General features: G+C 33.7%; 3 protein-coding genes and 1 long non-coding RNA gene across 4 annotated transcripts; 1 reads left to right on the plus strand and 3 right to left on the minus strand.

Annotated features, from left to right (window-relative positions):
- Positions 1-1,505: 1,505 nt before the first annotated feature.
- LOC126696647 (uncharacterized) lies at positions 1,506-1,856 on the plus strand. The gene has a single exon (XM_050393335.1). The coding sequence runs from the start codon at positions 1,506-1,508 to the stop codon at positions 1,854-1,856; it is 351 nt and encodes a 116-aa protein (XP_050249292.1).
- A 1,073-nt stretch (positions 1,857-2,929) lies between these two features.
- LOC126697754 (uncharacterized) lies at positions 2,930-5,087 on the minus strand. The gene is made up of 2 exons (XR_007646251.1): positions 4,960-5,087; positions 2,930-3,045 (listed from the first exon to the last, which is right to left on the minus strand). It is a non-coding gene; the product is annotated as an uncharacterized LOC126697754 (long non-coding RNA).
- A 3,482-nt stretch (positions 5,088-8,569) lies between these two features.
- Positions 8,570-9,505, minus strand: LOC126697755 (RING-H2 finger protein ATL66-like). Its single transcript, XM_050394849.1, has one exon. It carries the CDS (start codon positions 9,248-9,250, stop codon positions 8,753-8,755), a length of 498 nt encoding a protein of 165 aa, XP_050250806.1. The 5' UTR covers positions 9,251-9,505; the 3' UTR covers positions 8,570-8,752.
- A 7,961-nt stretch (positions 9,506-17,466) lies between these two features.
- On the minus strand, positions 17,467-18,586 carry LOC126694227 (ethylene-responsive transcription factor ABI4). Its single transcript, XM_050390313.1, has one exon. It carries the CDS (start codon positions 18,511-18,513, stop codon positions 17,626-17,628), a length of 888 nt encoding a protein of 295 aa, XP_050246270.1. The 5' UTR covers positions 18,514-18,586; the 3' UTR covers positions 17,467-17,625.

An 18,586-nucleotide genomic window follows, 5' to 3' on the forward strand; every position in this document is an offset into this window, starting at 1 on the left:
TATCAACTAACTATTAAAATTTCAAACCATCTCAACTTTTTTAAAAATACACTAAAAGACAAGCAAAACCATTAATTATTTATCTATATTGTATCATTAATTATTTATCTAGTAATGACTTATGATTATTATATGTACCTTGTTTTGTTATATCATGCTTTGCCTTTGGGAATTTGCATGCTTAAATTGTGGCAATCAACTTTTTAACAAACTCATTCAAACTCTGTTTATGACTGCATGAGGGTTTGATTCCTTTTCGAAGCTTATCCTACTTCACGGTGGATGGAGAGTCCTCCATAACATCTCTTTCTCTTGTCTCCAAATATTGAATTATTTTTTTGCTTATGTACGGTTCTACTAGAGAACATGAGAAGTTTTTGGGTTGAATTAAATGATTTTTCTTATTAATTGTGATGGGGTTAACTATAGTTCCATTTCTAAAGTTCATCAGTGGAGGACAATCAAGATTTTAGTATTATCCTTTGGGGTCCATATTTCTTAGTGATTGATTAAATGTCATTTGTGAACATGATTATTTATTTATTGTTATGTGGCTGTCCTTTGCCTTAAACAGCAATCAGAGATATAATAAGTTCTTTTTCTTGTTTGTCTAATACTCTCTCTCTATTTTTTTCCCCTTCATCTCTATTTTTTTACCCTTCATCTCTATTTTTTTACATATATAAATCTGTTTCAAAAACACAATTCTACTTCAAAGGCAATGTTCATAAATATAATATAAACTCAGGGGCCCCACAGATAATAATCAAAATACTTAAAAGTCTAAATACTCTCAATCATATGACAAAATATACCATTTCCTTCTCAAATGCAAGTTGAAAGTAGAATTGCTTATAAATCATCATAATGCCAAATTGGCCAGTACAAGGGGTCCCAAATTTTCGTGCCCCATGAATCCATCTTACTAAAATTTAGTTTCCAATTGGAATATTTGTCGTGAATAACAGTGTTGCTTTAGTGGTTGTACCATTTTTCTCATGACTGAGGATAATAGTGTTGTGTTTACAGTTTTTAGTTAAGACTGAAATTAAAAAAAGAAAGTGTTTTTTTTTTTTTTTTAATAAATTTGATGGGTATGTACTGATTACACCAACTTTTTAATATGGTTTGCACCTATGTAATGCTAATGCCATTTAGTAATTCTTGTGTGTATATATATATATATATATATATATAACATGCATTCATTATACCTTGCACTTGCAGCAGCCTTTGAGAATATTTTAGTTGAACACTTTATGTGGTAACTTTTTATTCCTTTTGTCTTCTTTTGTCTTATTTTCCTTTATGTAGTTTCCTATTACTAATTGAGATATACTATTCTTGCAGGGTCCCATTACTAGGTTGATTCAGGGTACCTCATTGGTGCATCGTTTCTTCCACCACACAAGGCCACTCGATATCATGCTCAGGAATTTAGGAGGAGCAATAGGCAACCAACATCAGAGAAAGAGTTGTTTAACTATAGATAGTCTTCATTGCGCATGGTAATTGAGAGGTGCTTTGGAGTCTTTAAGGCTCGCTTTCCCATCTTGAGTTGCATGGCAAATTATAAGGAATCTCGGCAACGTTTGGTTGTTTTTGAATGTTGTGCGTTACACAATTTTATTCGCATCAATAATCGTAGAGATGAAATGTTTAACTCATGGGAGAACCTTGACGTTAATAGAGATGATGTACAAGTTGGGAACAATGAGAATTCTCCTGAGTCAAGTGCAAGTGCTGAAAGGAGGCATGTGAGGGAGATATCTGATGCGGCAAAGAGGGCAATGGGTGAGTTTAGGGATGATGTGACTGCCCGCATGTGGGAGGAGTACGCGCGACAATGGGGTTGATGGTGGGCACGTATACGGATTCACCACTTTTTGTTGGGACTTGTTGTATAGAGTTATTACCTCCACCTATGACTTTTTGTGGGAACTTTTGTATAAAGTTAGGTACTGTGACTAGAAGTCCCTTAAATATATGATTCATTTTTTTGGATATTATGATGTATCTTTTTGTAAATTTACATTAACTGTGAACAATGATTACATATTATGGCTTAATGTCAATAACCCATTAACATTTCTGATGTAATTCCTTTTAGCAATGTAAAAATAGGTGTATCTAATACCTATTGGTAATGTAAATACAGGTGGACATGCTTATATGCAATTGTATATACTTCCTTTTCGTAATATTTTGGAACAGCTAGATTTCAAGAATCTCAACTATTAGCTACAGGATCAGTGAATAACATGTTAATTTTTCTATAAAAAAATTTATTTATATTTAAGGAGAGAATTTACAACTCATACAAAATCAATCTTGCCTGAACTGAACTAATTGCAAAGTCCTTTAGCTTGATTTGCCTGAACTGAACTATTTAATATTTTGCAATGAGTAACCAACTATTACTCATTCCCCCCTAGTCATTCATCCAAGGAAAACAAAATACATTCCCCTTAGTAGTTAATTTAAGGGATCCACTTTGGCATATCACAAATAATATAATTACAATTAAAATGCCCATAGTTTGCAAGTCCATCTTGAATAAAGTTGAACACTCTCAACATATTATAGAAGTACAATGTCATACATACCATAAATTTTTATACTTAAAATAAAATAAAAAAATGACGTTGTACCATTATAATACAAATGATCTCCAATTTTCAAAATACAAGTCTAGCTTATTACGCACATAAACAACTCATCCAGGCAAATACATTTGCCTACTTCTAACATCCCAAAACCTAGTAGACAAAATAAGCAGTACTCCAAACATCACCCATGATATTACTAGAGCTATCTTGAACTTCTCTACTTTCTCTTCGGAAATCCTTCGCACAACCTTAGCTCTTTCAGCCCTTCGTTTTGTAGCTTCTCCCATGGCACGTGCTTGCTTCAACTCTTCATCAGCAAGTTCCACCTCGTGCTCCAATCTTCGGAATTTTGCTAACACAATAGGTGCTGTGGCTGCACCACACGTGCAAGTGTTGGTGTCCAACCATTTGAAGAACTTACATGCACGGTCATCACCTTGTACAATCAAATAAAGCACTTAAATAGCGTTTCAACAAATTGGTGACTTAATGCACATAATCAATGTTTTACTAATTCTGGATGTGGTACTTACTGGTGACCAATAGCGACAGCCATTCATAATTAATGAATTGAGATTACCAGAGTCATTTGATAGGTTGTCTATATTAAGTGATTCACTTGGTCTATCTTACAATTGTTGTCCAATTTCTGGCACAACCTCCTGCCATAAAACCTCCTACCCAAAGTAGGAAGTTCTAGGGATGTCCTAAGGGTGCAATGGTCTAGGTCACACAGATGCCCACTGGTACTGGAGTAATAATTACTTGTTTTTGACATTGGTAAGAACCTACCCTTATATCAATCACCAATACAAGAATACTCGAAACATTCTATACAAACAGTCTATAAAATCAATGACCAATACAATCTATACAAACATTCTATACAAGCATGAGTAAAGCAATCCAAATTCACACTAATAGGTTCTCCAAGTAGTTTATGTAAATCAAAAGAGAATGGGAGATTGGGCTTAAAGAGGATAAAATATGTTAATAAAGCAGTGTTAGCAAAATTACGCTGGGCAATAACATTAAGACAAGATAAAATTTGGGTTCATTTGTTGAAATCAAAATACTTGAGAGGGAAAAAGTATTCAAAAGCAAATAGGAGGAATCAATCATCCTAGTTTATGGAAGGAATTTAGAAAAGCGAGGCTTAGTGACCAAAAGTTCTTGTTATGATGTTAAGTATGGAGGTCAATATTTGGGAGGATTGTTGGATCCTATCATTACTAAACTTTATCCTTACCCTTTCTGCCCCCCCCCCCCCCCCCCCCCCCGGCCCCAAAAAAAAGATTAAAAAAATCATTATCCGTGTCCCTTTAGGAATAGTCCCAAATGAAACTTGTTGGGTTTTTTCAATTAAAATCCTAACTTGATTCAACCTAAGATACCAATACACTCTCCATTCTTTTTCTTATGAATCCAAAAGACAATGTATATCCAAAATCACCACTCCATCCTCCTCCTTACTTGAAAAATTCCTTTGGACAAAAAAAACAAGCTTGGGAACTTTACTGTTAAGTCTGCTTTCCATTTAGATCAATCCCATAGATTCCAAGACCTAGGACCTCGAATCAAAATGGAATATATGGAAGCTTCTTTGAAAACTCAAAATAAATAAATGGAATATATGGAAGCTTCTCATACGATTATTGTCACATAGCCACTTAGTCCCACTTGAAAAGGGATGAAACCATCCATTGTAAAAGATGGCACAGCTAACAACAGAGATTTTAAAGTCTATACAATCTAGAAGAACAAAATAAATGTAATCCTTGAAAACCCAAATTGCAATCCAAACCTCCCAATAGCCACAACCATGCCATTGTCAAACCCAATCACATTTGACCTACCAGTACACCTTGACCCCAGAAGAATTTCCAAAACGCAATTACTAGATTTAGCAATCCACACATCCACTCATATACATGGTTTTGCTAATTGTTAATGTCAATTTCGGAAATTCAATTCAATTCAGGAAATTCAATTCAATTCAATTTAAAGACCCAGAATTGGATTTAATATATAGAAACACAAAATCTCATAACTAATCCAAGCAAATAATTTTGATAAAAACAAAAGACAACAAACAAAAACTCAAAATGTAGCTTCAGTAACCAATTAGGAGATTAGATTTTGACATATGAGGTCTGGATCGTTTGCCTATTTGCTACGCTTAGTGGATTTATGTATGTAAGAGATGAGACCCTTTAGATTACAAGTTCACCAAGTGAAAAAAACCAAAAACAATCTCTCAAAAATTGACAAAAGCAAGAGACAAAAAAATAGATCGAAACAAAGCAGGGGTAGATAGAGAGACGGAGCGAAGACCGTTAGAGAAAAATACTTGCTTTGTTGTTGGCATGCGTCGATGTGGGAGGCAAGAGGCGAGAGGCGAGATGCAGAACACGGTGAATCTTTCAGTGGGAGAAGTAAAGAAGAAGATGGGCTTCCACAGTGACTCAGTGGGACAAGTAAAGCAAAAGAAGCTTTTTGGTTAATGAGACGAGGGTAGTAACAATAGGCAACACTCAATAGTGTCAGTGGTGGGGTCCACGATTTTGGGGAAAAGTTGTAGAGATATGTAACTAAGAACTAAGTCCCAACATGTGTTTTGTAATTTTTGAGTGATGGTGAGGTTTGAGTAGGGAGTTATGAGTTTTGGGTTTGAGTTATGGGTTTTGAAAATTGAGTTATGAAAACTTAGCTACCTCTAAACCAAACGGACCCTTATTCACCCTCCTTTCTCTCATAAATTTTTTTCACTTTTCACTTTTTTTTAACTTTCACTTTTTACTTTTCATAACTTTTTTCTTAATCTTTTTTAATTAATGGTTGAGATTGAAAGTTATTTTTTGCAACTATCAATCTCAACCATTTATAGTAATTGTGTCAGGTGCAATATCCTAAGTATTGCACTTGATCTCAATTCCCCTTTTACCCATTTTCCATGACAATTTCTAATAGAACGGGAATAGGTCCCAATGCACAAGAGTAATGAACAGTTTTCAATTTAGACACGTGTTAAATAATTGTCAAGTGTCCGCATCTCTATAGGTTCAGTGACATTGGACCATGCCTTGCCCATCTCTAAAAACACTTGTACTCCATCCGCCAAATTGGTATTTCCAATAGTTCTCTTGGGAAAAAGTGGAATTTCATTGAACCAAAACAAAAGCTAAGCTTTACCCCAGGGCCATGAGAGAGCGTACATCTTGTACACCATATACTTATTATGTGCCTAGCATTCTCTATGAAGCATATCGATGACATATGGTGCAAATGTTACCGTTATATATGCAATTAATCTAATCTTGCTAGAAAAAGAATATGATCCTCAATCTTTTTCTGACGTAGGTGGTTATACTTCATTTTTGTAAGCTTTTTTTAAAACATATTCCTAACATTCAGACTACTTCGTGTCTTTATTTTTTACCATGATTTATGTATCTATACTATTAGGGGCAAAAAATTATCAAAGTTTGTTAATAATAAACCTATATATAGATTACTTTAAGTCTAAATAGATAAAAAGAACAAGTAATAATAGAAGAGAATGACTTAAATTAGTCATCCATTGTATGTATGTAACGTGTGACTTCCTTGTCATGATCTTATCTACAATTTATATTTTTATTGACAATTTAATCTAATCGAAGACAAAGACAATTACGCTTATGTGGATTGGCACTATTTAGTGTGCTTTTATACTTTCCAATAGCAACTCAATAAAGTACTAAAAAGATTCTCAAAAAAAAAAAAAAATAAAGTACTAAAAAAGTTGGAATATATACTTAACGAGAATGATTTAAATTATTGTAATTTATGTCTCATACACTTTTTTGTTTTGGTTCTTTTCTTTATATGTAATGTATATTTAATATTTTATGTTTGACATCATGAACAATTATAAAAATAAATACATAATTGAGTCCAACTTAGTTTGACGGAAATTTTTTTCAATCAATTACTTGACAATTGCTAGAATTATCCTAGTATACTTTTTAGTCATGTAATCTATATGATGACTCATATAACTTATTTAAATAAGTTTGATGGAAATTTTTTCCAATCAATTACATGATAATTGCTAAAATTATCCTAGTATATTTTTTAGTTATGTAATCTATATGATGGCTCATATAACTTATTTAAATAATAGGTGATAGTTTTATAAGTTAATTACGTAATTATTTGGAGGAAACCTGGTTAGTGGATGCTCGTAGTGTATATACCCCATCTAGGTGGCCAAAAATTCCTTCTCAAACAAGAAAAGAAAAAGGTGGCCAAAAATTCTATTCACTTGAAATATTTTGTAATGAAAACCATATTCACTTGAAATATTTTCACCAGTTGACAAAGGTAAACTTAGTGGAGGATCTTACTTTGCTCAACATCAAACGAAGACTAGTCAGAGTAAAACCAGAGGTAAGACAATAAACTAAACAAATCTATAATCTTTTTCACTGCACTTCAATTGTCAAATGCCTATAATTTGGACATTATTGAGAAACTGAAACGAACAAAAGAGACAAGGAAACCCAGTTCATATATATATTTTGGATAAAAAGAACGTAGGACAACTAGAACAAAATTGAAATAATAATAAAATAAAGAAATATGACCTAAGAGTCAGCACCTAAGTCTGGTTTGGAATCAGTACCAAGCGGAGAAATCATTAGGAGTCAGCATTTAGGGTAGACCTGGAGTCAATACCAGACTAAAGAAAGACTAAACGACCATTTTTTCATTCATCAAAATATCAACTATCTCTTCAAGGATATGACCTAAGAGTAAACACCTAGGCCTAGCTTGGAGTTAGCACCAAACAGAAAAACTACTAGGAGTCAGAACCAGACCAAAGAAAGACCAAACGGTCATTTTTTCATTCATCAAAATATCAACTATCTCCTCAAGGAGTATAATAGGTTGCTTATAAAAGGATTGTTAAACCCTAATTCTAATTAGCTAGGAAACTCTAATTGCCTTAATACAAAAATAACCTTACTTCCAAATTAAAATGCCTAGTAAACTACTAAAACCTAAAATATAAAAATATAATTGACTTACAAAGATAAATAATATTAAATAATAATTTTCTTACGTCTCTCGCGTCAATCTTCCTCCTCAATTCAACCCCAAAAAAAAAAAAAAAAAAATCTTCCTTCTCAATCCGTGCATCAAGTAAAGCCACAAAGTACTGCCTCACAAAAGACAAGCTTCCACATGCTCTAGAATCAGAAGAGCATCACTCTCTGATCTAGGCATTGTATTTAGTCCACAGTCTCCACCGCCCACTGATTCTCACCAAATTTTGATTTTTGAGCAAGAACTTGCAATGACAACTCCAGCGACACATTAATTGACGCAGTATACGGATAGATATATTGTATACATACAACTACCCCTTTCGTTCATAAAAATGAAGCACAAATATTGGCAACATATTGTTAATTGCCAACTGAGATTCACATCAGGGACATGTATGATTCAGAAAATTTAATGGAACTAATTGGATAACCTTGCGGGGTTCTTAACTTTTTGCATCGCCGACACCAGCAGTTATACAAATCTAAAGGTCCGTGATCAAATTGATAACAAATGCTCTAATTATTTAATGATCTCCACAACCGACCACTCTTCAACAGACATAACTGATCTACATGGCTCAAGTAACCACTAGGCTGATCTGCAAGCTTTAATTTTTTTTTTCTTGAGAATCAAGCTGATCTGCAAGCTTGGGCAAGTAACAAAAAGTTCTTTTGGGAAAATTGATCAAACAGAGTGGACTCAGAGAGTGACTACCAATTAACAGTGAACCCCTATCTCATTAACAAAACGAGACCCATTTTTACAGAACAAAAGCATGATCAAATCTCTCTCCTTTATCTTCGTCTTTACCTTTCAATTTTTTAACTACCTATAATTCGCATAAACAACAATATAAAAACAAGATAAACCCCATGAAAGAAAGATTTAATAGTGACATTTAAATACACTGCAAAAACAGGCCACTGCTAGCTTGACAACACAATTTACAAAAATTAATTTACCCCATCAAAAGCAGCTACTTTTGGAAGCTATATTTTGCTCATGGGCGGTGTTCATGTTCAACTCATTCATTGTACTACTACAATTTGTCAAATTGCCGAATCAACCTGAGACTCATCTTGCAGAGAAGCTCTACACAAAGGACAACTCGAGTGGCTACAAAGCCACTTATCCACACACTCAGCGTGAAAGCAATGCTTACACAAAGGCAAAACCTTAACTTTATCACCATCCTCAAAAACACCGAGACATATACAACACTCTACATCTTGCTCTTCTTGTTCTTCTAGGTCCCCTGACTTCGGAGCCTCCGAAGACCGAAACAAGATCATGGGCAAGCTTCGAATGGTCAAAGGGTCAAGCCCAGCTGACCGTGTTGTCGGAGGCGGCGGCGCGTGGGGCGCGTGGCTTGAAGGGTGATGGTAGCGACAGACCCAGCGAGCGTAGAGGAAGAGAAGAGTGAAAAGGAGCATCACAGAGAAAAGAACCACAATGAGAAAGAGCGTACGGCCTCGGATCTCGAAGCTCCGGTCGTCAAGGTCCGTGAGTCTCCAGCGAAATGGCTGAGATTCCTGAGACGATGCCATTAGTGCATACACAAGAATATATATGTTAAAAAAAAAAAAAAAAGTCACAAAAATCCTAAGCTCAAATGGGTTTTGTTTTCTGCTTTTTGTGTTTGCTTTCACGGCTGAGTTGGTGGCGGCGATGATGACATTGTGAAGAGCTTAGAGCTGCATGAACTGGTAGTCACCGTGTGAGGTGGGTAGGTAGGTTGAGAAAGAGATAGTTCAATGCTTTGAGTAGATTGTATAGTTGGGGATATAAATAATTGACTTGGTCCAGTAATATATAGTACTAGCAGGAGTATTTTATTGTAAGAGAAAAAGCTGTAGTGACTCCAACTCCCAGATAGAGCGCGTGGCTTAGCCAAAGACAGATCTCATACTTTTTTTTTTTTTTTTAAGATAAAATTTTATAATCTGAGTGGACATGTGTGTAAAATTTTTATATGAAAACTTGAACTTTGATTTTTACCTTTTATATCTTACAAACATTTATACTTATAGAGTGACCATTATATTAAAGGTGTGCAGTGATAATCATATACTTTTTTTTTTTTTTGGATAAACAGTCACATACTTTTTTGGTTTTTCACAAAACAAGCTGGATCTCAACCACAGAGGGTAATTTATAAATGCTGCATTCATGTAATAGTATGTAAGACTAATGCAAATAAATAAAAGTTTTTCACACTAGTTTCTATACAACAAGCTTTTGAGTTTCTGTATTATGCTGTTCCGCCTAGACAAGCTGTGTGTAATGTGATTAAGAGGATTCGTTGGGAGAGGCCTCCAATTGGTTGGAAGAAACTTAACACTGATGGCTCTAGTTTGGGAAGCAGTGGTCAAGCTGGTTGTGGTGGCACCGTGAGAGATGAGCATGGAAGGTGGCTAGCTGGCTTCTCTAAGTTTATCGGTTCAGCAAGCGCCTTTGTAGCTGAAATGTGGGGTCTCAGAGATGGCTTACTGCTGTGCAGCAACCTTAATATCCAATGCCTTTTAGTTGAAGTTGATTCCAGTGCTCTTGCTCTTGCCTTGCTCAATCCCAAGTATGATAACTTGGTAGTTTCTCCTTTATTGGATGATTGCAGACATCTTTTGAGCTGTTTCCTTCAGGTGCAGATTAACCATTGTTTCCGGCAAGCAAATCGTTGTGCTGACGTTATGGCTAGAATGGGTTCAGCCCAGTGTTTAGATTTTTCTGTTTTTCAAAGTCCGCCTGTGGACGTTTTGGAAGCCTTTGAGGCTGATCTGAATGGTGTGTGTTTTGACAGGTCTTGTCCTGTTCGAGTTGTAGCTCCTTAGTTTTGTTTATTGAATCGTCTTTATACCAAAAAAAAAAAAAAAAGCTATTAAGCTCACGACACAAATATTTTTCACATCTTACATAATCTATTGTAATCTGTGCATGCTAAAACCAAAAGTGACGTCTACTCTAGCATATGCAAGTGAAAATCATGTTAATAATGTTCATAACTTCCTCATAAGGTACGCAACCTATACAAGTGGCAAGTCGTCATTAATTTTTGTATTGATCCATTATTAGTACCATTTTATTATTTATATATTTAGATTTGTTTAAAGGAAAATTCTAAATAGTTAATAAACACCGATTTAGTACGTAGTGATTGTAATTAGTACCAAACCCACAACATCATAATTCATAAATAAATATTTAATTTTTTAAAAAAATTTTTGTTCAAAATTTGACACATCATTTTCTTGTTTTTAGAGCAACATTGCTTTTATGTAATTTATTATTAACATTAATTTTATCAATTCGCCATTTAATCCAAGACCCTTGCGTCGGAAGCTAGTTGGTAAAAGAACAGAGAAGTAGAAAGCCTCAACTGCCTTCAAGCTCTGCCGATATTGACTCTTCCTTCTCTTCTTAGGCTATGCGATGATCTGTCTTTCTTACATCACAATAGGTTAAGTCAATAATTATATAAAGGGATAAGTTAACAAATGTCTGAAGGATATTAGTTTAGTAAATATTTTTTGAAACATTTTATGAAAAAAAAAAAAGTAACTAATTTTTTTTTTCATAAGAGTGATTTAATTTTTTTTTTTTTTAAAATTGTCCATTAGCAATTAATCAAACTCTTATGTAAAATGTCTTTATTTTATGTAAAGTGTCTTCATTTCGTCACAAGTCACAACACGTTAAGAATTTTTTATTATTTATGTAAATGATGATAAATATTCTCTTCTTTTATAAGTATTTCGGATCTGTTTGGATACTATTTATTGTTGAAAACTGAAAACATTATAGTAAAATAATTTTTAAATGTGTGAATAGTACCGATAAAAATTTTACTGAAAAAAGTATTTGTGTGTCTCATAAACAGTGCATAAAACCTACTAATTTTGATACAAACGCAGCTGAAAGTGAGTTTTAACTTTATCCAAACTCACGCTTCACCATCTCATAATAAGTAGATAATTTTAAGGTTTATATGGCGTGATGGTTACAGCGTTATTTTTCTTTAACCACCCTTGTCCGATCTACTTGGAAGTAGGTGAAGATTAGATATGGTGAATGTTTAGGAGTGAGGAATAATTATTATTAATAAATTCAAGTTATAACCTTTCTACTTAGAATGTTGTGTTTATCTAAGAAAGATTCCCCATTTTATTTGTCGAAGAAAGATACGGCCCATACGAGTAGTAGATTGGGGGGATTCATTGCGTTACTGGATTTGTATGTCACGTTACCGACAAACCAAATATTTATATGACTCTTAATTGTGGAGTTAAAAGCTATAGGAGTATTCTATTTCTATTTTAGGAAGACCTATCTTGTTTAATTTAATCTTATTTTGAGAAATGTCTTGGGGTTTGGGTAGAATACATGATATATGTCTTTATGTACTTACCAAAAACAGGAAAAAATAAAAACAAAGATAAAGGATATATATACTTTGTCTTACAAAGGAGTAACTTTACTCTTGTAGCGAAATTTTTTTAGTTATTATCGGAGTAAGAAAAAATAGCGATCTTCCATCTCATATTCATGGTAAAGTCTACTTATTAAATTCATAGTGAGATTTACTAAAAATGTGAGAGGGGGAAGCATTATTTCGTTATACTCCAAGAATATTTAAGTAATTTTTTCTTGTCAAGAGCCTTGCAGTTAAATTAACATCTCCTCTTTTTCTCAACAAAAAAAAAAAAAAAAAAAAAATAACATCTCCTCATATACAAAATGCTTAGAGGTCTAGAGAGAAATAGATCTAGAGGCAGAGTTAGCAGTCCATTGTTAAAATAAAATAAAATAAAAAAACTCTACCCCATTTACCACAAATTATGCTTAAAAGTGAAACACATCATAGGAGTTAGGCAGAGGTAGATGGAACTTTTGCATCTATCGACATCTTTCGCATTGAAAAAGGAAAAAAGAGAAATAAAACAGGCCTGGGTGTCCATTTAAACACTCACATCTCTTATAGTGATAGTTAAAAATTAGCAAAGATGATAAGAGTGATGCGCCGGTTGATGCAAGTCCGTGAACTTTCCAATCATCAATTATATTGCCTAGCTTGATACCACTATATATATATAAATATAAATATATATATATATATATATTTTTTTTGAGAGAGAAGCTTGATACCACTATATAGTGTTGCATTATTGCCATGTGCACGAGTTCATGCAATAATTGTCCTATAAAAAGAATCATGTTAGACATATAAATTTGACAACATATTAAACGATAATTTTTTTAAAGTACTAAAATGAGTGATTGTTATTGAATTAATACCACTTTTATGTAGATATATTCCTAAATCACTTTATAATCTACCAATTATAACACATGCATCACACTAATAATTGTGAAATATTTTGTACCAATAGATTTATTAATTTGATAAGGTAAAAAAGAAATCACAAAGCTTTAAAAAATAGTTATCCATAACCAAAAAATAAAATAGATATGCTAGTGGATGTGATCTTTTTTTATTTATTTTTTTCAGACATAGTAGTATATATGTAAGTAAGTGACAATAAGAATGAGAAGTTACAAAATTGCGTGGGGTTATAATAGTGCATATAATCGAGCCAAAAAAAGGAAAAGAAGAATAGTTAAACAAAAAATAGAGCATCGAAACGATTACAGACAAGTAATAAGATTGTGCGAATATGGAATATTGAACTTGTTTGAATTGCCTAATGTGATTGTATTCGATTTTTAGATCAACAAGGATTAGCATTTTGTGCCTGTAATGAATTTCAAGACTCCAAAAATCAATAAAATTTTCTTGAATTATTATGATTTCCTTCAAAACACAACAAGGAAATTGATACAGTAATCCTAAACATGCTCTTTATAGTTGAATAATGAATAATCATATTTGATATCTACAAATAAATAGCAAATATTGCTACTATTAAGACTGTAAAAATGCGATTAGTAAACATATTTGAGACTCTCTATTTTCTATATTGTAGTTGATGAAGCACATGAGATATATATATATATATATATATCTCTACAAAATAACAATTGGCAAATGTTATGTTATATAGATAAATGTGGCGAGTGATTGAGCACTAGTGGATTAGTAGATTAATTTAAGCAAGATTTAACAAACTTAAAAATCTTGTTTAAGAATTAATAGATTGCAGAAACAATAAGGAGTTAAATAGTAGGAAACATTTATTTTGAGATAATCCATACAGTTATTGTGTTCATTATTTTGCTTAGCTTCAATTAACATTATTTGTAGTTGCAAAAAATATCATCCAATTTGCATTTTTTTGGAGCATCGTGTAAACATCATTATGCTTTCATTTCAAAATGTACTGTTAAAATTGTAGAGGCACTACAAAAAAGGAAATTTTAACTAATTATAGCTTGAATCAAGAAATGAATCTAGAAGAGAGAGAGATACAAGTTGGACTTCTTTCGCACTATGGTGCACTTGGTAGCATTAGTCACATATTTTGTTTTGTTATTAATGTGATTAAAACCATTGTGAAAATGTTAATTTTACAATCCATTTAGAGAATAGAAGCATATATCTTAATTAATTCATTAAAGCTAGACTCCTAGAGCATTATAAACCGGAGCATTCTATAATTACCCTATTCTAGACACTGAATTCATGTTTAATTTACATTTACATTGAATGAAACATGTGTTTAGAATGAGTAATGAGTTGTAAGAGGTATTACAACAAAAAGATCAAAATATTGTGAGTGCTATGAAGATGGCTAAAGTTTCAAAACAACATCTAGAGATGACATGTGTAACTTATACTTGAAAAATCAAGGACACAAAAAGTTGGGAATCACCTTTTCTTTTCTAATAGTATGGATGACATCAAAAACTTCTTAAAGACTCTTATTTGCTAGAAGTTAAGTATGGGGACAAGTCTCTATCCAATCCGAGCTCTCTTCCTTGAGTGAGAGCCGGAAGGTTCACTTGAGCAAAGAGGCTTCATCCATAGCCTTGAAAGACATCCATGGTACCGAAAGCATCCCACTTTCTAGACATAAATTTACGACAGGTTATACAATATTCCAAGACACAACATCAAAGATAATGGGACATTACACATCATTACCAGTTCCTTGTAAAGTGTAAACTAGTATAATTCAAACTTAGGCTTTAACAACAAGAGGAGACGAAAAGTCTCAAAGATGGAACCAGCTAATTAAGCCTGATATTGGTTAAAGAGAAGTGTTATACATCTAAAATATTTTCACAACATTTTCATAACAAATCATAGATAGTAAGTTGTTATTGGTTCTAATTTGAATCTATAACTTAAATTAATTTTTTGCTCACCCATAATAGCTAATAATAACTTGTCACTTAAAATTTGTTGTTGTAAAAATATCATAAACATAGCATTTCTTTTGGTTAAAAAAAAAAAAAAAAACTCCACAAAATCTTAATTTAAATACCAGGACGCGGTTCATGTTTCTATATACATTAATTGTCACTCTAATGCAATCTTCTTTTACTTATTTAGGGCTTTGTTCAGTTAAGGTGTGTTGCTTGAATTTACAAGCGCAACAAAATTCAAATGAATTACTTCATTAACGAATAGCATAAATTCCTTTTCGCTTTGACATATTAATAAAGCGACATACTTAATAAAGTGGATCTATCATCTATATTTCATGAAAGGAAACCCTTTTTTTTTTGGGGAGAAAATTCTAGCCAGCTATTAATTTGTCAATATTCATTAGTTACCATGCTGGATTTTTGATAAAACGATCATGCACAAGCCACACGCGTTCATGCATGAGATATCAAATGGAATGGAAGGCTCTAACATGAAACAACAAACATGCATTTCTGTATATGAAGATAGGTGAGGCACATCATTAAACACATTCTTATTGCTTCTCAAAGAATCAAGATTAGAAATTATCGACATAGCTAGGAGGCAGCAATTCGTGTTCACGTGTCGGGTTCGTGTTGTGTTAACTCATGAGTATTTAACTATATAGGTCAACACTAACCCGACATGTTTATTAAACAGGTCAAGATTCTTCAACCCAACACGACCCATTCAATAAATGGGCCAGTCATGTTGACTTATTTATCAGATTTTATCAAAATGAAAAAAATATTTATGAAAAAACAAACATTTAAATATTTTTAATATAAAATTCAGAACTAACAAGTAACTGTATCATAAATAATCATTCAAAACAAAAACATATCTCAATATCACAAATAATCAATCACAATATATCAAAGAAAATAAACCACAATAACTAATGAGTTTATATACCTAGAGTTTGAAAAGTATATTAGTAAAATGTTATTTAATTAAACGGGTTAGACGGGTTAAACAAGTTTCATGGATTGAACACTAACTCAGCCCGTTTATTAAATAGACCAGTCGTGTCAATCCAAATATGACACGAATCCATTATCTTCAACCCATAATCTGCTAATTTCGGGTCGTGCCATGTCGAGTTCACGGGTTGTGTCCAATTTTGCCATCCCTAGCAATTAAAAGAATAGACATTATAAACAAGATAAAATTCTAGGAAATTTTTTTAGAAGTCCATGTCTCCATGACATTAAACTTCAGCCTAATCATGATCAGATATGCACCAGAATGTTTTATACACATAAAAGTTATGAGGATTCCTATGTTTCAAAAATCCCATCCAAAATACCTACATCTTCAATTCTGAAAATTTATTCATATGCTATATGGAAAACTCAGGTGGTATATATGTTTGGAGTGGAGGAAAGAAGAGGAGAAGATGATTAGAATGTACTAAAATTTAGTCATTTTCCATTCTCTTCCTCTATTCTCCCCATGTCTCCCTCCATCCAAACATCATCCAAACATAAAAGGATCGATGATTTAATTTCCGTTCTCTGTCTGGAAAATGTAAAAAAAAATTCAAATTTAACGTTTAAGTTCCTGTTAGGAAAGCTGTGATCAAATGCAGTAGGTTTAAGCTTGTTAAAACTTTGTTAAATTAATCTTGCCCACGACCATTATATGTGAAGTCAAATTCAAAACATGCCTAATGATACCTTAGATAAAATATATGATGAACAACCTTCTCAGAATAAAAAGAAAAATATATATAAATACTTTTGTTGGTAGGTAAAATTGAATTCCACTTCAAAATAAGCAATCAGAAGAAAAAGCAATGACAGATCTAAAACTGAAATGCCTCCACTGGAAGCATTTCTACAGAGAGAGAGAGAGAAAAAATCACATCATGCAAACTTTAGATATAAAAGGATGTACTAATTAAATTTAATTTCTTCTAGCAATATATTGACTAACATAGATATAATTTTACTGAACAATATGCTTTTTCTTCAACAACAAAGTCCATGCCGAGTAGCCTTGTAACTTTAATGAGAATAAAGAATTCTCACCCAGAAACTCCACCAAATTATAAAATCTTCCTTACCTGGTACAAGCAACAATACCTTTAGTTCGCTTCCTTCCTCACAAAGAAAACACAAGCAACATAGACTAAGATAATTGGCTCCTCAATCACTTGGTCGCGGTCCAGCTATCCCTTATATGATCCTGACCTCAACCACTTTTGCAACTCTTATTACACTCCATCTTCTACATTAATCTCAAACCCGAATTGTAGTCCCACAACACTAACCAAAGCAAGGGTATAGTTTCAACTTTCAACTCAATCTTGTAAAACCTTTTCCTTGACACCATAATCAAACAAAAAGATCAATCTGAATTACCAAGACACTAGTATAGGACCAAAAACACCTCGAGAATTAACTTGCATGCAAGCCAGTACCAACAACAACCTGGCCTTGGTCCCAAAAATATTAGAATCCGCTATAGATCTTCAACATACTAATAAGTGCATAAACCTTATAGAGAAATTGAATAAATAATATTCTCTTGTTTCCCAAAACAGACATGCAAACCTTAAAAATCAAACAAGAAAGGGTCATCAACATACTGATCGGGATCCCCATAGTCCCAAAGGCTTGGTGTATACTCTTCCTCATTTGTCAAAGGCCACATAGGTGGAGATCCAGGTCCGATTGCCCCAATCGGATCCGGACCCACCGGTGCAACTCCAGGTTGTGTAGTATTCAAAGTCAAGTTCGAATCGACTGACGCCACAAGCCTGTTAAATTCATTGTACAAAAAACCCTCATGTTGTTGTTGATCATTAGGGTTTGGGTACGAGGTTGTTGTTGTTGTAGTCGTCGTAGGTGTGACAGTCCCATCACAAGGCTGATATTGATTAAACTGCTGCACTATTTGTTGTTGCTGAGGACTTTGTACTATATTGTTAGCACAAAGTAAAGGACTAGGGTAAAGCCCAAATGGCACAGTAGTCATTGAAGGAGCAGAAGAGAATGAAAATCCAAACCCAGAAGGGCGAGGAAGTAAAGGGCGAAGAGTTTGAGTGGAAGAAGAAGAAGAAGAAGAGCCACCACGAGCGGAAGAAGAAGAAGATTGAGAGGAAGAGTTTGAGGGTTGGAGATTGAGCTGAGCTCTAGAACCGTAGAGAATGATGGCGGCGCGGTCATAAGCACGAGCTGCGTCTTCGGCAGTTGCAAAAGTGCCGAGCCACTTGCGTGTACGCTTACGCGGCTCTCGGATCTCAGCGACCCATTTGCCCCAACTCCTTTGTCTAACTCCACGGTACCTGAACTTGTTGTTGTCTGGGCCTCCTTTGCCTTTGCACTTCCTATTGTTACTGCTCGTGCTGTTGGTGCAGTTACTGGTGGTGGTGGCGTTTGAAATGATTGCGTTTGTTGATTCAGTGGGTTTGGTGTGTTGTTGGGAAGGGTTTTCTTCCATAGGTGAGAGATGGGGATATTTGCTATAAAAGGTTAAAACTGTGGGAAAAGATGAAAACCGCCTCGTTCAGTGT

Source organism: Quercus robur, chromosome 8 (assembly GCF_932294415.1).
Source record: "Quercus robur chromosome 8, dhQueRobu3.1, whole genome shotgun sequence".
Classification (NCBI taxonomy): Eukaryota; Viridiplantae; Streptophyta; class Magnoliopsida; order Fagales; family Fagaceae; genus Quercus; species Quercus robur.

Excerpts from the sequence above, each read along its gene's own strand:
- LOC126696647 (XM_050393335.1), top strand. The coding sequence starts at position 1,506 with ATGGTAATTGAGAGGTGCTTTGGAGTCTTTAAGGCTCGCTTTCCCATC.
- LOC126697755 (XM_050394849.1), bottom strand. The coding sequence starts at position 9,250 with ATGGCATCGTCTCAGGAATCTCAGCCATTTCGCTGGAGACTCACGGAC.
- LOC126694227 (XM_050390313.1), bottom strand. The coding sequence starts at position 18,513 with ATGGAAGAAAACCCTTCCCAACAACACACCAAACCCACTGAATCAACA.